The sequence below is a fragment of the Eumetopias jubatus genome, unplaced genomic scaffold (genome assembly GCF_037043125.1).
Source record: "Eumetopias jubatus isolate StellerSeaLion01/CBP00866 unplaced genomic scaffold, mEumJub1_p1.0 scaffold_14, whole genome shotgun sequence".
Taxonomy (NCBI): Eukaryota; Metazoa; Chordata; class Mammalia; order Carnivora; family Otariidae; genus Eumetopias; species Eumetopias jubatus.
This window is the reverse complement of record NW_028274820.1, coordinates 103581712-103597611: the sequence shown is the minus strand read 5'-3', so window position 1 is coordinate 103597611 and position 15900 is coordinate 103581712. Positions and strand designations below refer to the sequence as shown.

Below are 15900 nucleotides of genomic sequence, written 5' to 3'. Positions count from 1 at the left end.
TCTTCCCGCTGCCTGAAAGGGTGACATCCTGTGTTGCTGAGAGCACTGCCGTGCTTTTGGACCCTGAGCAGATCGTACAGAAGCCTGCGAACCGGAGTGGACTCATCCTGTGAGACATTTTCATAGAATGTGATGAAGGACTAGAGAGTATCATGACGGATGGGACTCTAGTCATGTGCCAGCGTCTCTGTGTTACTATTAGCGATCCATGTTTGAAGACAAGGGATAAACTATGATATTGCAGTTTGTCATAAGCAATATAGATTTGGTCTTTATCCCCATTTCTGGCCTAGAGTTCCTAAAACCCTTGGAACTTCAGTGAGGAGAGGGAAAGAGGCGACTGTTAATGAGGGGACTTCGAGAAAGCACCGGGGGAATAAGCCACGTGATTAGAGTTGGAACTTTCAGTCGTCCCCCCAGGACCTCCAGGGAGGGGAGGAAGTTGGAGGTTGGACTGACTCATTCTCCAACGGCCAGTGCTTTAATCAGTCAGGCCTATGTAAGGAAGCCTCCATAAAACCTACAAGGATGGGGGCGCCTGGGTGGCTCAGTTGGTTGAGCGACTGCCTTCGGCTCACGTCATGATCCTGGAGTCCCGGGATCGAGTCCCACGTCGGGCTCCCTGCTCAGCAGGGAGTCTGCTTCTCCCTCTGACCCTCTTCCCTCTCATGCTCTCTCTGTCTCTCTCTCTCAAATAAATAAAATCTTAAAAAAAAAAAAAGAAAACCTACAAGGATGGGATGTGCGGAGCTCCGAGGCTAACCGCCTGGAGGTGCCGCCGGCAGTGTGGCGCTCAGGCAGGACACGGAAGCTCAGGAACTTTCCCCAGGCCTTGCCCAACGCACCTCTTCCATTGGGATGTTCGTCTACACCCTTCATCATATCCTTTCAGAATAAACCAAAACGTAAGTAGTGTATTCCTGAGTTCTGGGAGTTGCTGTAGCAAATAAATTGACGTGGAAGGTGGGGGCTGTCATGGGAACCTCCAATCTACAGCTGGTGGGTCAGAAGCACAGGTGACCTGGACTGGCGACAAGCGGGCAAAGGGGGTGGGGCAGTCTTGTGGGACCGAGCCCTTACTGGTGGGTCTGACACTATCTCTGGGTAGTGTCAGAATTGACTTTAATTGTAGGACACCCAGCAGGTGTCAGAATTGCTCACTGCCGCCAACCTCCACGTTTGGTGACCAAAGTGTGCAAAGCGTAGCAGGAAAGGAGGCTCACAGGACAGCTCAGGGGAGAGCTGGCTTTCCCTACACAGGAGGTGGGCCACGAACAGGGTTTTTCCTCTAGTGTTTACCCCCCTTCCAGTCACTCTGTATGGGATTTGACCGGATCCCCTTCCGGTGCTCCTTTGACGAGGATTTAAGTTTTCCCGACCTTGTAGGAGGTGTGGCTCAGAAGCTTCTCCACGGAGCGCCGGCTCCTGCAGCTGTGCTCCCGCCACGCAGATTGCTCGGACCGGCTTCCCTCCTCCACGTACCCCAGCTTCATCCCTCCCCTCTCTCTCTCACCCCAACCCTGCTCAGTCTTTATTCCCTCCCAGCGGTTCCTCCAGAGTCGGGGGCCCTGACCTCGAAGTCCTGGCGGAAGTGTCAAGTGTCCACAGGAGCTGCAAAGCCACCGCGGGGCGGGCAAGTCCTGCCCGGCTCCTTGCTGTGCGATCCCACCACCGTGCTGGGCGGAAGCCTGCCGCCCGTTCCGTTCTCACTGTAGGATCCGCCGGCTGCCCTGCTCTTTCCTCTTGCCGTGTCCACCCAGGTGCCGGTAACAGGTCTCCCGGCCGTTCACCTTCCCACGTTAGAGATGGTGAAGCTGCCTTGTCACTTGATTTCTGTGAAAATCCCATCCTTGGGTTTGGTCTCCCATCGTACATGGGCTGCGACCACCTTCCCTGTCACTTCAGGCTCCCCCGCGGCGGTCGGTGTCGCAGCCATTTTAATGGGTGAGAAGAGGTATCTGTGGTTTAGTCTGCATTTCCCTCATGACTGCACTGAATACCTTTGCATGTGCTGAGCCATTTATACATTTTTGGCCAATGGTCTATTCAAGTATTTTGCCCATTTTAAAAATTGGTTTTTTTTTTTTATTGAACTTCAAGCACTATTCATACACTCTGGATACAATTCTGTTGCTTACCTTTACTTTTTTCAATGTCTTGAGTAGAAGCTTTTAATTTTCATGAAGTCCAATGCATTAATCCTTTATGACTAGTTCTTTTAATGAGTTAAGAAATCTTTGCCTACCCTAAAGTCATTAAGATTATCTTCATTTTCCTCTAAAAGCATTATGGTTTTAGTTTTTCTGTTTAGATCTATGACTCACGGTCAAGTAATTTTTGTGTATGGTGTAAAGAAAGGGTCACATTTCATTTTTGTCCAAAGGCATATATAATTCTTCCAGCACCATTTGTTGTATTTTTCTTTCCCCAATGAATTGCATGGCTACTTTACAGAAAATTGCCCATATTCGTATGGATCTTTTTTTAAGATTTTATTTTAGAGGAGTTGGGGGAGACTCTCAAGCAGACTCCACACTGAGCACACTGAGCCCCTATTGGACCCCATCCCACGACCTTGAGATCAGGACCTGAGCTGAAACCAAGGGTCAGACACTCAACCGAGCCACCCAGGCGCCCCTCACATGGATCTATTTTTGTTCCACCTGTCAACTCATTATCCATAAGCCAACATCAACAGCAAGTCTTGAATTAGTGCAAGGACTCCAATCTTACTCTTTTCAAATTTATTCTTTCAAATTTATTTTGGCCACTCTTAGGTGCATTTCCATGTAAATTTAAAGTTAGATTGTGAACTTCTACAAAAAGTCTACTAGGATTGTAGGCATTTTGTAGATCAAACTGTGGGAGAATTAACATCCTGATATTTTCTACTCCATGAATGTAGTATAGTGCTCTAGTTAGGTTTTCTTTCAGCAACGTTTTGTACTTTCCATTGTACAAGTCTTATACTTTCATGGTTTTTTTTTAAGATTTGTTTGAGAGAGAGCAAGCATGAGCCGGGGGTGGGGGGCAGAAGGAGAGGGAGAAGCAGACTCCCCGCTGAGCAAGGAGCTCCATGCGGGGCTTGATCCCAGGACCCTGAGACCATGACCTGAGCTGAAGGCAGATGCTTAACTGACTGAGCCACCCAGGCGCCCTACTTTGTTTTTTATGCTATTGTAAATTGCAATTACAATACTATTATTTTCCATTCTAAACTGCTCATTGTATAGAAGTACAATCGATTTTTATATTTAACTTTTATTTTGTGGTCCTGATAAACTCCCTTACTGTGTCTAGTAGTATTTTTGAAAACTCCCTATGATTTTCTAATCTTGATTATGGTCTGCAAATACACTTTTGCTTTTCCAATGAATATACCTTTTATTTAATTGCCTATTGCACTGGCTGAGGCCTTCACCACAAATGTTGAATGGAAGTCTAAATACAGGCATCCTTGCCTTGTTCCAAATCCAGTTTTTTTTTTTTTTTTTAATGAGACTACCTACAGTTTTTTCATAGATGCCCTTTATCAAGCTGAGGACTTTTCCTGCCATTTCTAGTTTGCTGAGTTCTTTTTGTAGATGGGTGTTGAATCCCGTCAAATATTTTTTTTCTGCATGTACGCCTTTTCCCCTATATTAACATCATAAACTACACTGATTGTCTAATGTTAAAGGAACCTTGTATTCCTGGGATAAAACCCATTTGTTCATAATGTATCATCCTTTTGTACATATTGCTGGATTTGATTTGCTAGTATTTTATAAGGAAATTTTGCTTCTATATTTATTAAGGATATTGGTCTGAAGTCTTCTGGTGTACAGCTTTTAAATGAATAGTTAAGCCTTGCTCATAATATAAAAAATTGACAAGTTTTCCAGAAGAGGTTGTGTATTATTGGTATAATTTTTTCTCCACTGTTTGATCAAATTCTTTCGTGAAACCATCTGTGCCTGGAGCTTTGTGGGAAGGTTTTTAAACTACAAATTCAATGTATTTAATAGCTGTAGGGCTATTCAGGTTGTCTATTTCTTCAGAGAAATGGGATAATTTGTTTCTAGTAATCTGTCCATTTTATTTCAGCCCATCAAATTTACTGGCATAAACTTGGTCATAATCATCCCGTCTGCAAAACTGAGCAGAAAGTATTGAACACACAGCCCACAATCAACCTTCCACATCAGAGTGGTGCCTTTGTTACAAGCGATGAACCTGTATCGTATCATTATCATCCAAAGTCCGGAGTTTACATTAAGGTTGTGTGTATTGTGTACTGGTTGTGCGTATTCCATGGGTTTTGACTAACATATCATGACTTGCATCTACCATTATAGTATCATGCATAATAGTTTTATTGCCCTAAAAATCCTCTGTGCTCTATTCACCTCTCCCTCCCCCAACCCATGGTAACCACTGATCTTTTACTATCCCCATAGTTTTGACTTTTCCAGAATGTCATAGAGTTGGAATCATACACTATGTAGCTTTTCCACATTAGCTTCTTTCATTGAATAAAATGCATTTAAGTTTCTTCCATGCTTTTTTGTGGCTTGTTAAAGTTCATTTCTTTTTTGCACTAAATATACCACGGTTTACTTATCCACTCACCAACTGAAGGACATCTTGATTGCTTCCCTGTTTTGGCAATTAGGACTAAAGCTGCTACAAACATCCATGTGCAGGTTTTTGTATGGACCTAAGTTTCAACTCTGTTAGGCAAGTATCAAGAAATTTGATTGCTGGATCGTATGGTAAGAGTATGTTTGGTTTCATGAGAAACTGCCAAACTGTCTTCAGAAGTGGCTGCACCACTTTGCATTCCTACCAGCAATGAATGACAGTTCCTATTGCTTCCTAATCCTTCTTTAACATTTGTAGAATGTCTAGTGAGGTTACCACTCTCATTCCTGATGTGGCTAATTCATGTCTCTTTTTGTTGGCTTTTGATTAGAGGCTTGAAAGTTTTAGTGATACTTGTTTTTTAAATTGAAGTAGTTAACACACAATGTTACGTTAGTTACAGGTATGTAACACGGTGACAAGTCTGTACGTATGCTCACCACACACATAGCTCCCATCTGTCACCATAAAACGCTATTACAATACCACTGGCTATGTTCCCTATGCTGTGCCTTTCATCCTTGTGACTCACTCATTCCATAACTGGAAGCGTGTACCTCCCACACCCGTTCATCCATTTTGTCCCACCCCTCCAACGCCCCCTCTGGCAACCACGAGTTCTATTTTTTTATGGGTCTATTTCTGATTTGTTCGTTTTGTTTTAGATTCCACATAAAAGTGAAATCATATGGCATTTCTCTGGTTTATTTCACTTAGCATAATACCCTCTAGGACCATTCATGTTGTCACAAAGGGCAAGATCTCATTCTTTTTTATGGCCGAGTAATATTCTGTTGTATATACATACAAATCTTTACCCATTCATCTATCGATGGACACTTGGGTTGCTTCCATATCGGCTACTGTAAACAATACTGCAATAAACATAGGAGAGAATATATCTTTTTTTTTCTTTGGGTAAATACCCAGTAGTGGAATTACCATATCACATGGTATTTCTAAAATTTTAATTTTTTGAGGAACCCCCATACTGTTTTCCACAGTGGCTGCACCAATTTACATTCCCACCAACAGTGCATGAGGGGTCCTTTCTCTCCTTTTTCATCCCTACCAACACTTTTTTTTTTTTTTTTTAAGATCTGAGAGTGAGAAAGAAAGAGAGAGTACATGAGAGGGGGAAGGGTTAGAGGGAGAAGCAGGCCCCTTGCTGAGCAGGGAGCCTGATGAGGGACTCGATCCCGGGACTCCAGGATCATGACCTGAGCCGAAGGCAGTAGCCCAACCGACTGAGCCACCCAGGCACCCAACACTTAATTCTTGTTTCTTGCCATGGACAGGTCTGAGGTGTTGTTTTGATTTGTATGTCCCTCATGATGAGTGATGTTGAGCATCTTTTCCATGTGTCTGTCAGTCATCTGTATGTTTTTGGAAAAATGTCAGTTCAGGTCTTCTGCCCCCCCCCCGCCCCGTTTTGGTAATCTCTACACCCAATGTGGGGCTCAAACTCATGACCCCAAGATCAAGGGTAGCATGCTCTTCCAACTGAGCCAGCCAGGTGCCCCTCTCTGCCCATTTTTAATCAGATTATTTTGTGTGTGTTCAGCTGTATATTTTTCAATGTCATTTTTGTTACATGGGCATATTTTGGATATTAACTCCCTGTTGGATGTATCATTTGCAAATATCTTCTACCATGCAGTAGGTTTGTTTTGTTCGTTTCCTTTGCTGTGAAGGAGTTTTTTATTTTGGTGTAGTCCCAATTGTTTGCTTTGGCTTCCCTTTCCTCATGAGACATCAGTAAATATGTTGCTACAGTTGATGTCTGATTACTGGTGTGTTCTCTTCTAGTTTTATGGCTTTAGGGCTCACAGGTCTTTAATCCATTTTGAGTTGATTTTTGTGTATGGTGGAAGTGTTTCATTCTTTGGTATGTAGCTATCCAGTTTTCCCAGTAGGATTTATCTGAACGTACCATCTTCTCTGCACTGTATATTCTTGTCTTTGTTGTAGATTAATTGGCCACATAAATACGGGTTTATTTATGGGCTTTTATTGTTCCATTGATCTGTATGTTTATTTTTGTGCCATAACCACACTGTTTTGATTATTACAGCTTTGTAATGCGTCTTGAAATCTGGGATTGTGATACCTTCAGTGTTGTTCTCAAAAATCCTTAGCTTTTTAGGGTCTTTCTGGTTCCATATAAATTTTGATATTCTAGTTCTGTAAAAAGTGCTACTGGTATTTTGATAAGGATTGCATTGAATCTACAGATTGCTTTGAGTAGTATGGATGGTTTAATAATATTCTTCTAATCCACAAGCATGGAGTATCTTTCCATTTGTTTCATTTCAATGATGTTCTTAATCCGGCTTTAATTTTTTTCCATTATTTTTGTTTTCTATTTCATTTGTGTTCTGACATTTAATATTTCTTCTGTTTCTTTGCTCTAACTTTAGCTCTTTTTCTATTTTCTTAAGGTGGAAGCTTAAGTCATTGATTTTAAGCTTTTATCCTTTCCTCATATAGGTGCTTGTGCTATAAAATTTTCAAGTACTGCATTAGCTGCATCCTTCAGTCTTTGGTAGGTTGTATTTTCATTTTCCGTTAGTTCAAAACAGCTTTGTAACTTCTTTGACCCACAGGATATTGGGAAGTGTGTTATTGGTAGATTTTCAAATATTTGAAGATTTTCCAGGTATGTTACTTATATTATTGTTGGTTTCTAATATAATTTGCACAAGTTGGATTTGTATAAATTTACTGAGACTTAATATCCCAGGACATGACCTATCTTGGTAGATGTCTCATGTTTAATTGAAAAGAAGGCATATTCTGTCTGGTGTTAGGTAGAATGTTCCATAACTGTTGTGTCAAATTGGTAGACAGTAAAGTCTTCTATATCCTAATTTTTTTTGTCTACTTATTTCAATTATTGAGAGGTGTGTTGGAATCTTACTATAGTTGTAGATTATGTCTTTACTGGCAGTTCAATCGATTTTTGTGGCAAGTACTTTGAAGTTCTATTAGGTATTAGCATTAACGTTGGGACTATTTCCTCTTAATTAATGGACTCCTTTATCACTAGGAAACAACCCTTTCCATCTCTAGTAATGTTCTTTGCTTTGAAATCTTCTTTGTGTAATATTAATACAGCTACCTCAGATGTCTTTCAATTAGTGTCCCACGTGCATATATTTTACCGTATTTATGCCTTCATATTTAAAGGGCGTTTCTTGGGGCACCTGGGTGGCTCAGTTGGTTAAGCATCTGCCTTCAGCTCAGGTCATGATCCCAGAATCCTGGGATTGAGCCCCACATCAGGCTCAGCAGAGAGTCTGCTTCTCCCTCTACCTCTGCCCCCACTGCCCCACTGCTTGTGCAGTCTCAAATAAATAAAATCTTTAAATGCCACCTTGCTGCTTTCTGTATGTACCATCTGGTCTTTGAAGTTGAATGACAAAAAATATATAGAATATATTATTCTCCAACATGTTTCTAATATGGTGCTTTGTGGTTTGAGATAAAATAACTGAAAAGGACTCTATATAGACTGCGTCTCCTCTGAGAGGCAATTTTGGTGGAAAAAACCTCCCACTATATTTGGACATCTGCAGTACGAAAAGATGATTCCTAAATTTCTATTTCCTTTTTTCGTTATGGTAAATGTACTCTTTAATCCTTGTCATCATCACCTATTTCAGCCATCCCCCCACCCACCTTCCCTCTGGTAACCACCAGTTTGTTGTCTGTATTAAGAGTCTGCTTCTTGGGGTGCCTGGGTGGCTCAGATGGTTAAGCGTCTGCCTTCGGCTTGGGTCATGATCTCAGGGTCCTGGGATCGAGCCCCACATCGGGCTCCCTGCTTGGCGGGGAGCCTGCTTCTCCCTCTCCCTCTACGGTTCCCCCTGCTTGTGCTCTCTCACTCTGTCAAATAATTAAATTTTAAAAATCTTAAAAAAAAAAGTCTGCTTCTTGGTTTGTCCTTTTTTTGCCTTTGCTCATTTGTTTTTAAATTCAACATGAGTTATTAAGATCATATGGTATTTGACATTTCACTTAGCATTATATTCTCTGGCTCTATATGCTGTTGCAAATGGCAAGATTTTCTTTTTTATGAATAATATTTCATTGTGTGTGTGCGTGTACATATAAATTTTGGTATATACATACACACATCTTTATTCACCTATTGGTGGACACTTGGGCTGCTTCCATGGTTTGGCAATTGTAAATGATGCAATAAACATAGGGGTCCATGTATCCCTTTGAATTAAGTGTTTTTATATTATTTTTTGTCAGTGCAATTACTGGATCAGAGGGTAGTTTTATTTTTAATTTTCTGAGGAACCTCCACACAATTTTTCACAGTTGCTGCACCAGTTTGCATTCCAACCAACAGTTCAAGAGCATATCTTCACCAACATTTGCTGTTTCTTGTGTTTTGGGTATTAGCTATTCTGACAGGTGTGAAGTGATATCTCACTGCAGTTTTGATTTGCATTTCCTTGATGATGAGTGATGTTGAGCATCTTTTAATGTGTCTGTTGGCCATCTAGATGTCTTCTTTGGAAGAATGTCTGAGTCTTCTACCCATTTTTAATTGGATTGTTTTTTGGATGTTGAGTTGTGTTTTTTATATATTTTGGATACTAACCCTTTATCAGATATGTCATTTGCAAATATCTTCTCCCATCAGTAAGTTGCTTTTTAGTTTTATTATTTCTTTCACTGTGTAGAAACCTTCTGATATACTCCCAATAATTTACTTTTACTTTTAATTCCCTTGCCTGAGGAGACTGTACCTACAAAAATGTTACTATAACCAATGTCAGGGAAATTACTGCCTGTGCTTTCTTCCAAGGATTTTTATGGTTTTAGGTCTCACATTTAGGTCTTTAATCCACTATGACTTTATTTTTGTTTTATTGTGAAAGAAACTGGTCTAGTTTCATTCTTTTGCCTGTAGCTGACCAGTTTTCCCAACCACATTTGTTGAAGAGACTTTTTCCATTGTTGTATTTATTTCTTTATTCCTTCTTTGTTGAAGATTAATTGTAGGTTTACCTCTGCATTTTCTATTCTATTCCACTGATCTATTTTTATGTCAGTATCATATTGTTTTAATTACTACCACTTTGTAATAGAACTTGAAATCTGGAATTGTGATACCTCCAGTTTTTTCTTTTTCAAGACTGCTTTGGCTATTTGGGGTCTTGTAGAGTTCCATACAAATTTTAGGACTGTTCTAGTTTTGTGAAAAATGCTTTTGTTATTTTGATAGGGATTGCATTAAATCTGTAGATTGCTTTAGGTAGTACAGACATTTTAACAATATTTGTTCTTCCAATCCATAAATATGGGATGTCTTTCCACTTCTTTGGGTCATCTTGAATTTCTTTCATCAATATTTTATAATTTTCAGAGTACGGGTCTTTCACCTCTTTGGTTAAGTGTGTTACTAAATATTGTTTTGGCTGCAATTATAAATGGGATTTTAATTTCACTTTTGCTGCTTCATTATTAGTGTATAGGAATGCAACAGGTTTCTATACATTGACTTTGTATCCTGTGACTTTACTGAATTCATTTATCAGTTCTAGTGGTTTTTTGGTGGTCTTTTGGGTGTCCTGTATATAGATAGTATCATGTCATCTGCAAACAGAGTTTTGCTTTTCCTCACCAATTTGGATGCCTTTTATTTCTTTGTTGCCTAACTGCTGTGGCTAGGACTTCCAGTTGAATAATGTTGAATAAAAGTGGTGAGAGTTGACATCCTTGTCTTGTTTCTGACCTTAGGGGAAAAGCTCTGTTTTTCACCTCTGAATATGGTGTTAGCTCTGGATTTTTCATATAAGGTCTTTATTATGTTACGGTATGTTCCCTCTAGACCTACTCTGTTGAGGGTTTATATCATGAATGGATGCTGTACTTTGTCAAATGCTGTTTTCTGCATCTATTGAAATGATCGTATGATTTTTATCCTTTCTCTTACTGATGTGATGTATCATGTTGTTTTGTGAATACTGAACGCCTTGCATCCCAGGAATAAATCCCACTTGATCCTGGTGTATGATTTTTCAGTGTATTGTTGGGTTTGGTTTGCTAATATTTTGTTGAGGAATTTTTGCATCTATATTTATCAGAGATATTGGCTTGTAGTTCTCTTTCTGTGGTGTCTTTATCTGGTTTTGGTATCACAGTGACACTGGCCTCATAGAATGAATTTGGTAGTTTTCCTTCCTCTTCTATTTTCTGGAATAAAAGTTTGAGAATAGGTATTAATTCTTTAAATGTTTGGTAGAATTTGCCTGTGAAGCTGTCTCATCTTGGACTTTTGCTTTTTGGGAGTTTTTTTGATTACAGATTCAATTTCATGGAGGTTAATTCAAATACATGAAGGCTAAATAACATGCTACTAAAGAAATGAATGGGTCAACCAAGAAATCAAAGAAGAAATTACATGGAAGCAAATGAATATGAAAATACAACAGTCCAAAATTTTGGGGATGCAGCAAAAGTGCTTCTCAGAGGGAAGTATATAGTAATACAGGCCTACCTCAAGAGGCAAGAAAAATCTCAAATAAACCACCTAACCTTACACCTAAAGGAAACAGAAAAAGAACAAACAAAACCCAAATCCAGCAAAAGGAAGGAAATATAATAAAGATCAGAGCAGAAATAAAGGATGTGGAAACTAAAAACAAAACAAAACAAACAAACAAGAGAACAGCTCAGTGAAACCAGGAACTGGTTCTTTGGAAAGATGAATAAAATTATCATTCTCTAGTCACACTCATTAAAAAAAAAAAGGACCCAAATTAACAAAGTCACTAATGAGAGAGGAGAAATAACCAATACCACAGAAATACAACTGTAACAGATTATGAAAACCTATATGATATGCCAATACATTTGACATCTTAGAAGAAATGGATAAATTCTTAGAAACATATAACATACCAAAACTGAAGCAGGAATAGAAAATTTGAACAGACCAATTACCAGCAGTGAAACTGAGTAATCTAAATTTGTATTTCTGACATCTATGTTCTGGGATCCTGACCTCTATACCAAATGCCTATTCTGCCTGGATGATTCATAGGCAGCTTTAGTAGAAACTATCCAAATTCACAGACTATCAGCATCAAATTCACAAAGTTCAAGCTAAGGAATGGTGCTGTGACCTAGCTTATTGGCTCATTAGCTGAACGCAGGTATCCTGCTCACTATATGATATACACAGCGCAACACAGATCAGAAACCCCAAAACAGGAGCAGACCAAAAGTCCCACGTAAGTCATCAAAAGGACCCTTTATTTTAAATGTCCATAGTACCATAATTCATCAAAATAATTTATAATAGTTAACTGCCTCTTAAATATATAATCTTATAAATGAGGCCTTCTGAAGTTAAAAGTAATGTGGATTCAGTTTGTTTAAAATTATTTAGGACATGATACTAGAAGTAAAAAAAAATTGTTTCCTATGCAGTCCTCCTAAAAAAGGAAATCATGACAAGTTCCTGATCAGACAAATGCCATTCCATTATTAAAAGGATTAAAAAGCATAAATAAGTTTGAACAGAAATGTCAATTTCCTGGGTTTGTCCTTCTGTGCAAACCTGACCCTTTATAGAGTTAAAATTGTATTCTAGTTTCTCACCATAAGCAAGAAATTCCTTAGCAGCTCAGAAATGATGTTAATGTCTTGGTAGAACGGATTCCCTCACTCTCTGATGATCACTCTGTGTTCCAGTCTCTAGTATATCTGCTGTCTCATCCTCTCAAAAATGGTTCTACTTAATCAGGAAATCAGACAGGGATTTTCTTGTACCAGCAACTTCTCAAGCCTCACACCTTACAGAGGCGACAAACACTGATGAGTTACCATGCCAGCCACAGCGTCCACTTTAACCTTCCAGATGCCACTGTTGTGAGGAAGAGCCATCACAGATTGCCATCGCAACATAGCCTTTGTGACTCAGTGGATCGACCACTCTCAGGCACTGTCCAACTGACACCTGGTACAGCCGATTACTCTTCTGGAAAAAACGTAGCAAGAAAAATATACCACCAGTTAATTGCTTTAACTTAAAAACCTTGCTGCCAGAATGTGGTAGAGAGGATACAGAAATCCAGAAGAGGTGTGGAATATCTCAGATGCTTTACTTACCGAAGGGATACTATAAACTCAGAACTACTTTCTACAAGGTAAACTAGGAGTGCCTCTGCCATGCCCCACCCTTAGCCCTGCCTGCCTCCTCACACACTCCCATCCTCACTAGCAAGCTCCTCACCCCGAAGGTCCACTGCTGGGATCCTCCTGACCCGTGGCACTTCATGAGTCGTGGTGGGTCCGACGAGCGAGTTTCTGACATATCCAGGCAAAGGAGGTTATTTAAAACCAACTCGTGTTCTTCATTATAAATCCAAATCTAAGGAAGAAAATCAAAGATCAAAACTCCAAGGTCCACTTTAGATTTTGGAATTCAGACTGCACCCCAGGTCACGTATCTGTGGAAGAAGAATGGGGTTATTCTAGGTGGCCTCAGAACAGGAAAAGACCAACAAACCTGAGTCACATGCAGGCAGCATCAGTGCAGTTATCTGAAAATGGAAGGAACCAAACACAGGAAAATGAAGTGTAATCCCAGGAAGAAACCGAATCAGTGTTAACTTTTGTTCACTGAATTTAACCCAACTGACTGAATTAACCGAGCACATGACTGTAGACATTTTCCAATTCTAGGACTTCACAATCACACAGCGCTCTCCATCCCCAGGGCCCATCCCTGGATGGCACAGCCCCAGAGGTGCCCCCCGGGCCTGCGGACAGAAGCACACAGGCGCTTACTCTCAGATGTTCCTCCCCTGCTGGGCAGTGCTATGGGGGGGGGGGGGTGCTATGTCACATCATCCTGGGGAAAGTTCTACTCTAATCTGAGATTACAACACCATTTGGGCTGAGATGATGATTTCATTGGAGGGCCCGGAAGGAGGGTTTTCTTTAGATGTGCAGATCTTTGAGGATAGTCTTCTCTATGGTCTCTCAGATTATTTTCAGGAACAAAGGCCTAAAATTGGCTGAACTGGACAAGTGTGAGGAATAACTTATTTTCCAAACTGCACCCTCACTAAATCCACAAGGAATACACTTTTGTCTCCGAATTATTTCACTCATTAGTATTTCTACCCCCAGGCCCAAAATGTATGTGTGCCGCCTTCATTAACATGAAGAGTTCTATAAACAGAACTTTCCGCAACAATGCTGTTTTACAACCTATGTTGTCCAACATGGGAGCCACATGTGGCTAGTGTCACTGAGGAAAATAGTTAATTGATTTCATTGTAATTAAATGTAAAGAGCTCCAGGTGGCTGGTGGTTACAGTATTAGTACCAATCTATATGATCCCAACAAACAGGAGTATAATTCCATCTCCTCAAATTCCTTCCATTTTCTGGGACAAATCTCAGCTATCTCATCCCACATCACTAAAACCATCAAAGCATCGCTAAGAGGGTCCACAACGCTGATACCTCTCAGACCCAGACACAGCACAAAACCCCTTTTAGATCCTAGTTTCCGGTGTGGACAACATCTTCCATCCTTTGCAAGCCCCCTAGAAATAAAAGGTCTTCTATGAAATTTCAGAGGACACACGCGATCTATCCTTTTTAATCTTTTTTCTTTTTTTTTAAGATTTTATTTATTTATTTGACAGAGAGAGACACAGCAAGAGAAGGAACACAAGCAGGGGGAGTGGGAGAGGGAGAAGCAGGCTTCCCGCGGAGCAGGGAGCCCGATGCAGGGCTCGATCCCAGGACCCTGGGATCATGACCTGAGCCGAAGGCAGACGCTTAATGACTGAGCCACCCAGGCGCCTATCCTTTTTAATCTTGAGTGACACCATCCCCAGCACTCAAGTAGGAATGAAAATCACCTTCCTGTGACATGTGTTCAGCACCGCAGAGGCGTGAGGTTCTACAACTAGGGGACTAGACTGCCATTATCAGATATGAGTCAGTTTGAAGTTACAGTTCCAAACTCATGTAAGTTTTTTGCTTATTTTTAGGTCTACTTTAACACCATTGAAAGGATTCTGTGAATGAAATGAACTGATATTTTGTTGTGGTTTCTTCTGATGGGACTACTAAAACTCAGAGCAATATGGTTTCAGAGAAAACTCTACAGAAGATATTAATTCATCTCTCGCAGAGCTAATGTGCTTGCCCAGAAGGACAGGGAACTTCCTCTGCCACTTCTAACCTTCACGGAGCTTTCAGGCTTTCCATGTACTTCTAACAAATAGCAAAGGGAGGAAAAATATACAAAGGAGACAAAAATAGTTGTATTGCATGATCTCTAAAGTCATTCCCAACTTAAACCAGATCATCTAAGGAAAGTCAGATTAAAATCTTCAGGGTCCCCTCCAGTACCCTCCTCAGGGACCGCCAGCAAGTTCCCTTTACTGAAGGACACTTTCCAAGGACTGGTTGAGCCAGAGACTTGACTCACCTGACTTGGGTCACTGTAGTCACATGCTTTAAGCACCACCAGGCCTCCTTTTTGACTTGGGCGGCCCTGGGCCACCAGACACTTGTTGGTCTGGAGGTGATAGAGCTGTAAAAGGAGAGATTGCACTTGTCAGAAGACACCTTAGAATGCTAGATGTGAAAATACAGCCCCAAAGTTATGAATTTCAAGGGTCATAAAAGTATAAGCATTTTTTAAATTCCTAAATTCTAGCTTCAGTACATAAGGGTATCACAAGAGACTTCAAGGTTATAGGCAATTTTAACAATACATGCAAGCAGTCTCAGGTAGAAATTCTACCTAAAGACATAGGTTTACTAATTCTACTATAGGGGAGAAAGGAAGTTAAAGCATCTCTGCCCTAAAGAACCTTAAAATGAAAAAGAGGAAATAATAAAAGGTACAAACCAGACAGTACATAACCGAATGTAATGTACATGCTAAACTGAGATAAACACAGAACAAGAACTGCAAAGGTGACACAGAAAAGCAACAGAGTGTCTGTAGTTTGGGTAAAGGATTACTGTGAGTGTTAGAGGGGCTTAGATGTACGAGGCAAGAATAATGGAAAGAATTTCCACTATATGGACAAACCCTGATACGCATTTTTCCTTAAAAAGAGAACACCTTGACTTTGTTTTCAATTTCGTAAGAGGAAGGGGAAAGCTCTAGTGAGCAATCATGGAGGGACAGATGGCGCCATGAGCGATACTAAGGAGCAACTTCTTAACACAAAAGAAAACTGGGCAACAATCAGAGGACACTTTCAGAAAGCAAAT

General features: G+C 40.4%; 1 protein-coding gene across 2 annotated transcripts in view; it reads right to left on the bottom strand.

Annotated features, from left to right (window-relative positions):
- Positions 1–2735: 2735 nt before the first annotated feature.
- Positions 2736–15900, bottom strand: part of GALNT11 (polypeptide N-acetylgalactosaminyltransferase 11) — a 61979-nt gene continuing 48814 nt past the window's right edge. The window contains exons 10-13 of one of the 2 annotated variants that reach the window (XM_028089262.2): positions 15104–15208; positions 12884–13021; positions 12475–12628; positions 2736–10839 (exon numbers count right to left, since the gene is read on the bottom strand). In XM_028089262.2, coding sequence (XP_027945063.1) covers positions 12497–12628; positions 12884–13021; positions 15104–15208 — 375 coding nt within the window. In that variant the 3' untranslated portion in view covers positions 2736–10839; positions 12475–12496. Of the gene's footprint in view, positions 10840–11540; positions 12629–12883; positions 13022–15103; positions 15209–15900 lie in introns of those variants that run through there. The other variant, XM_028089268.2, reaches the window with a different exon arrangement.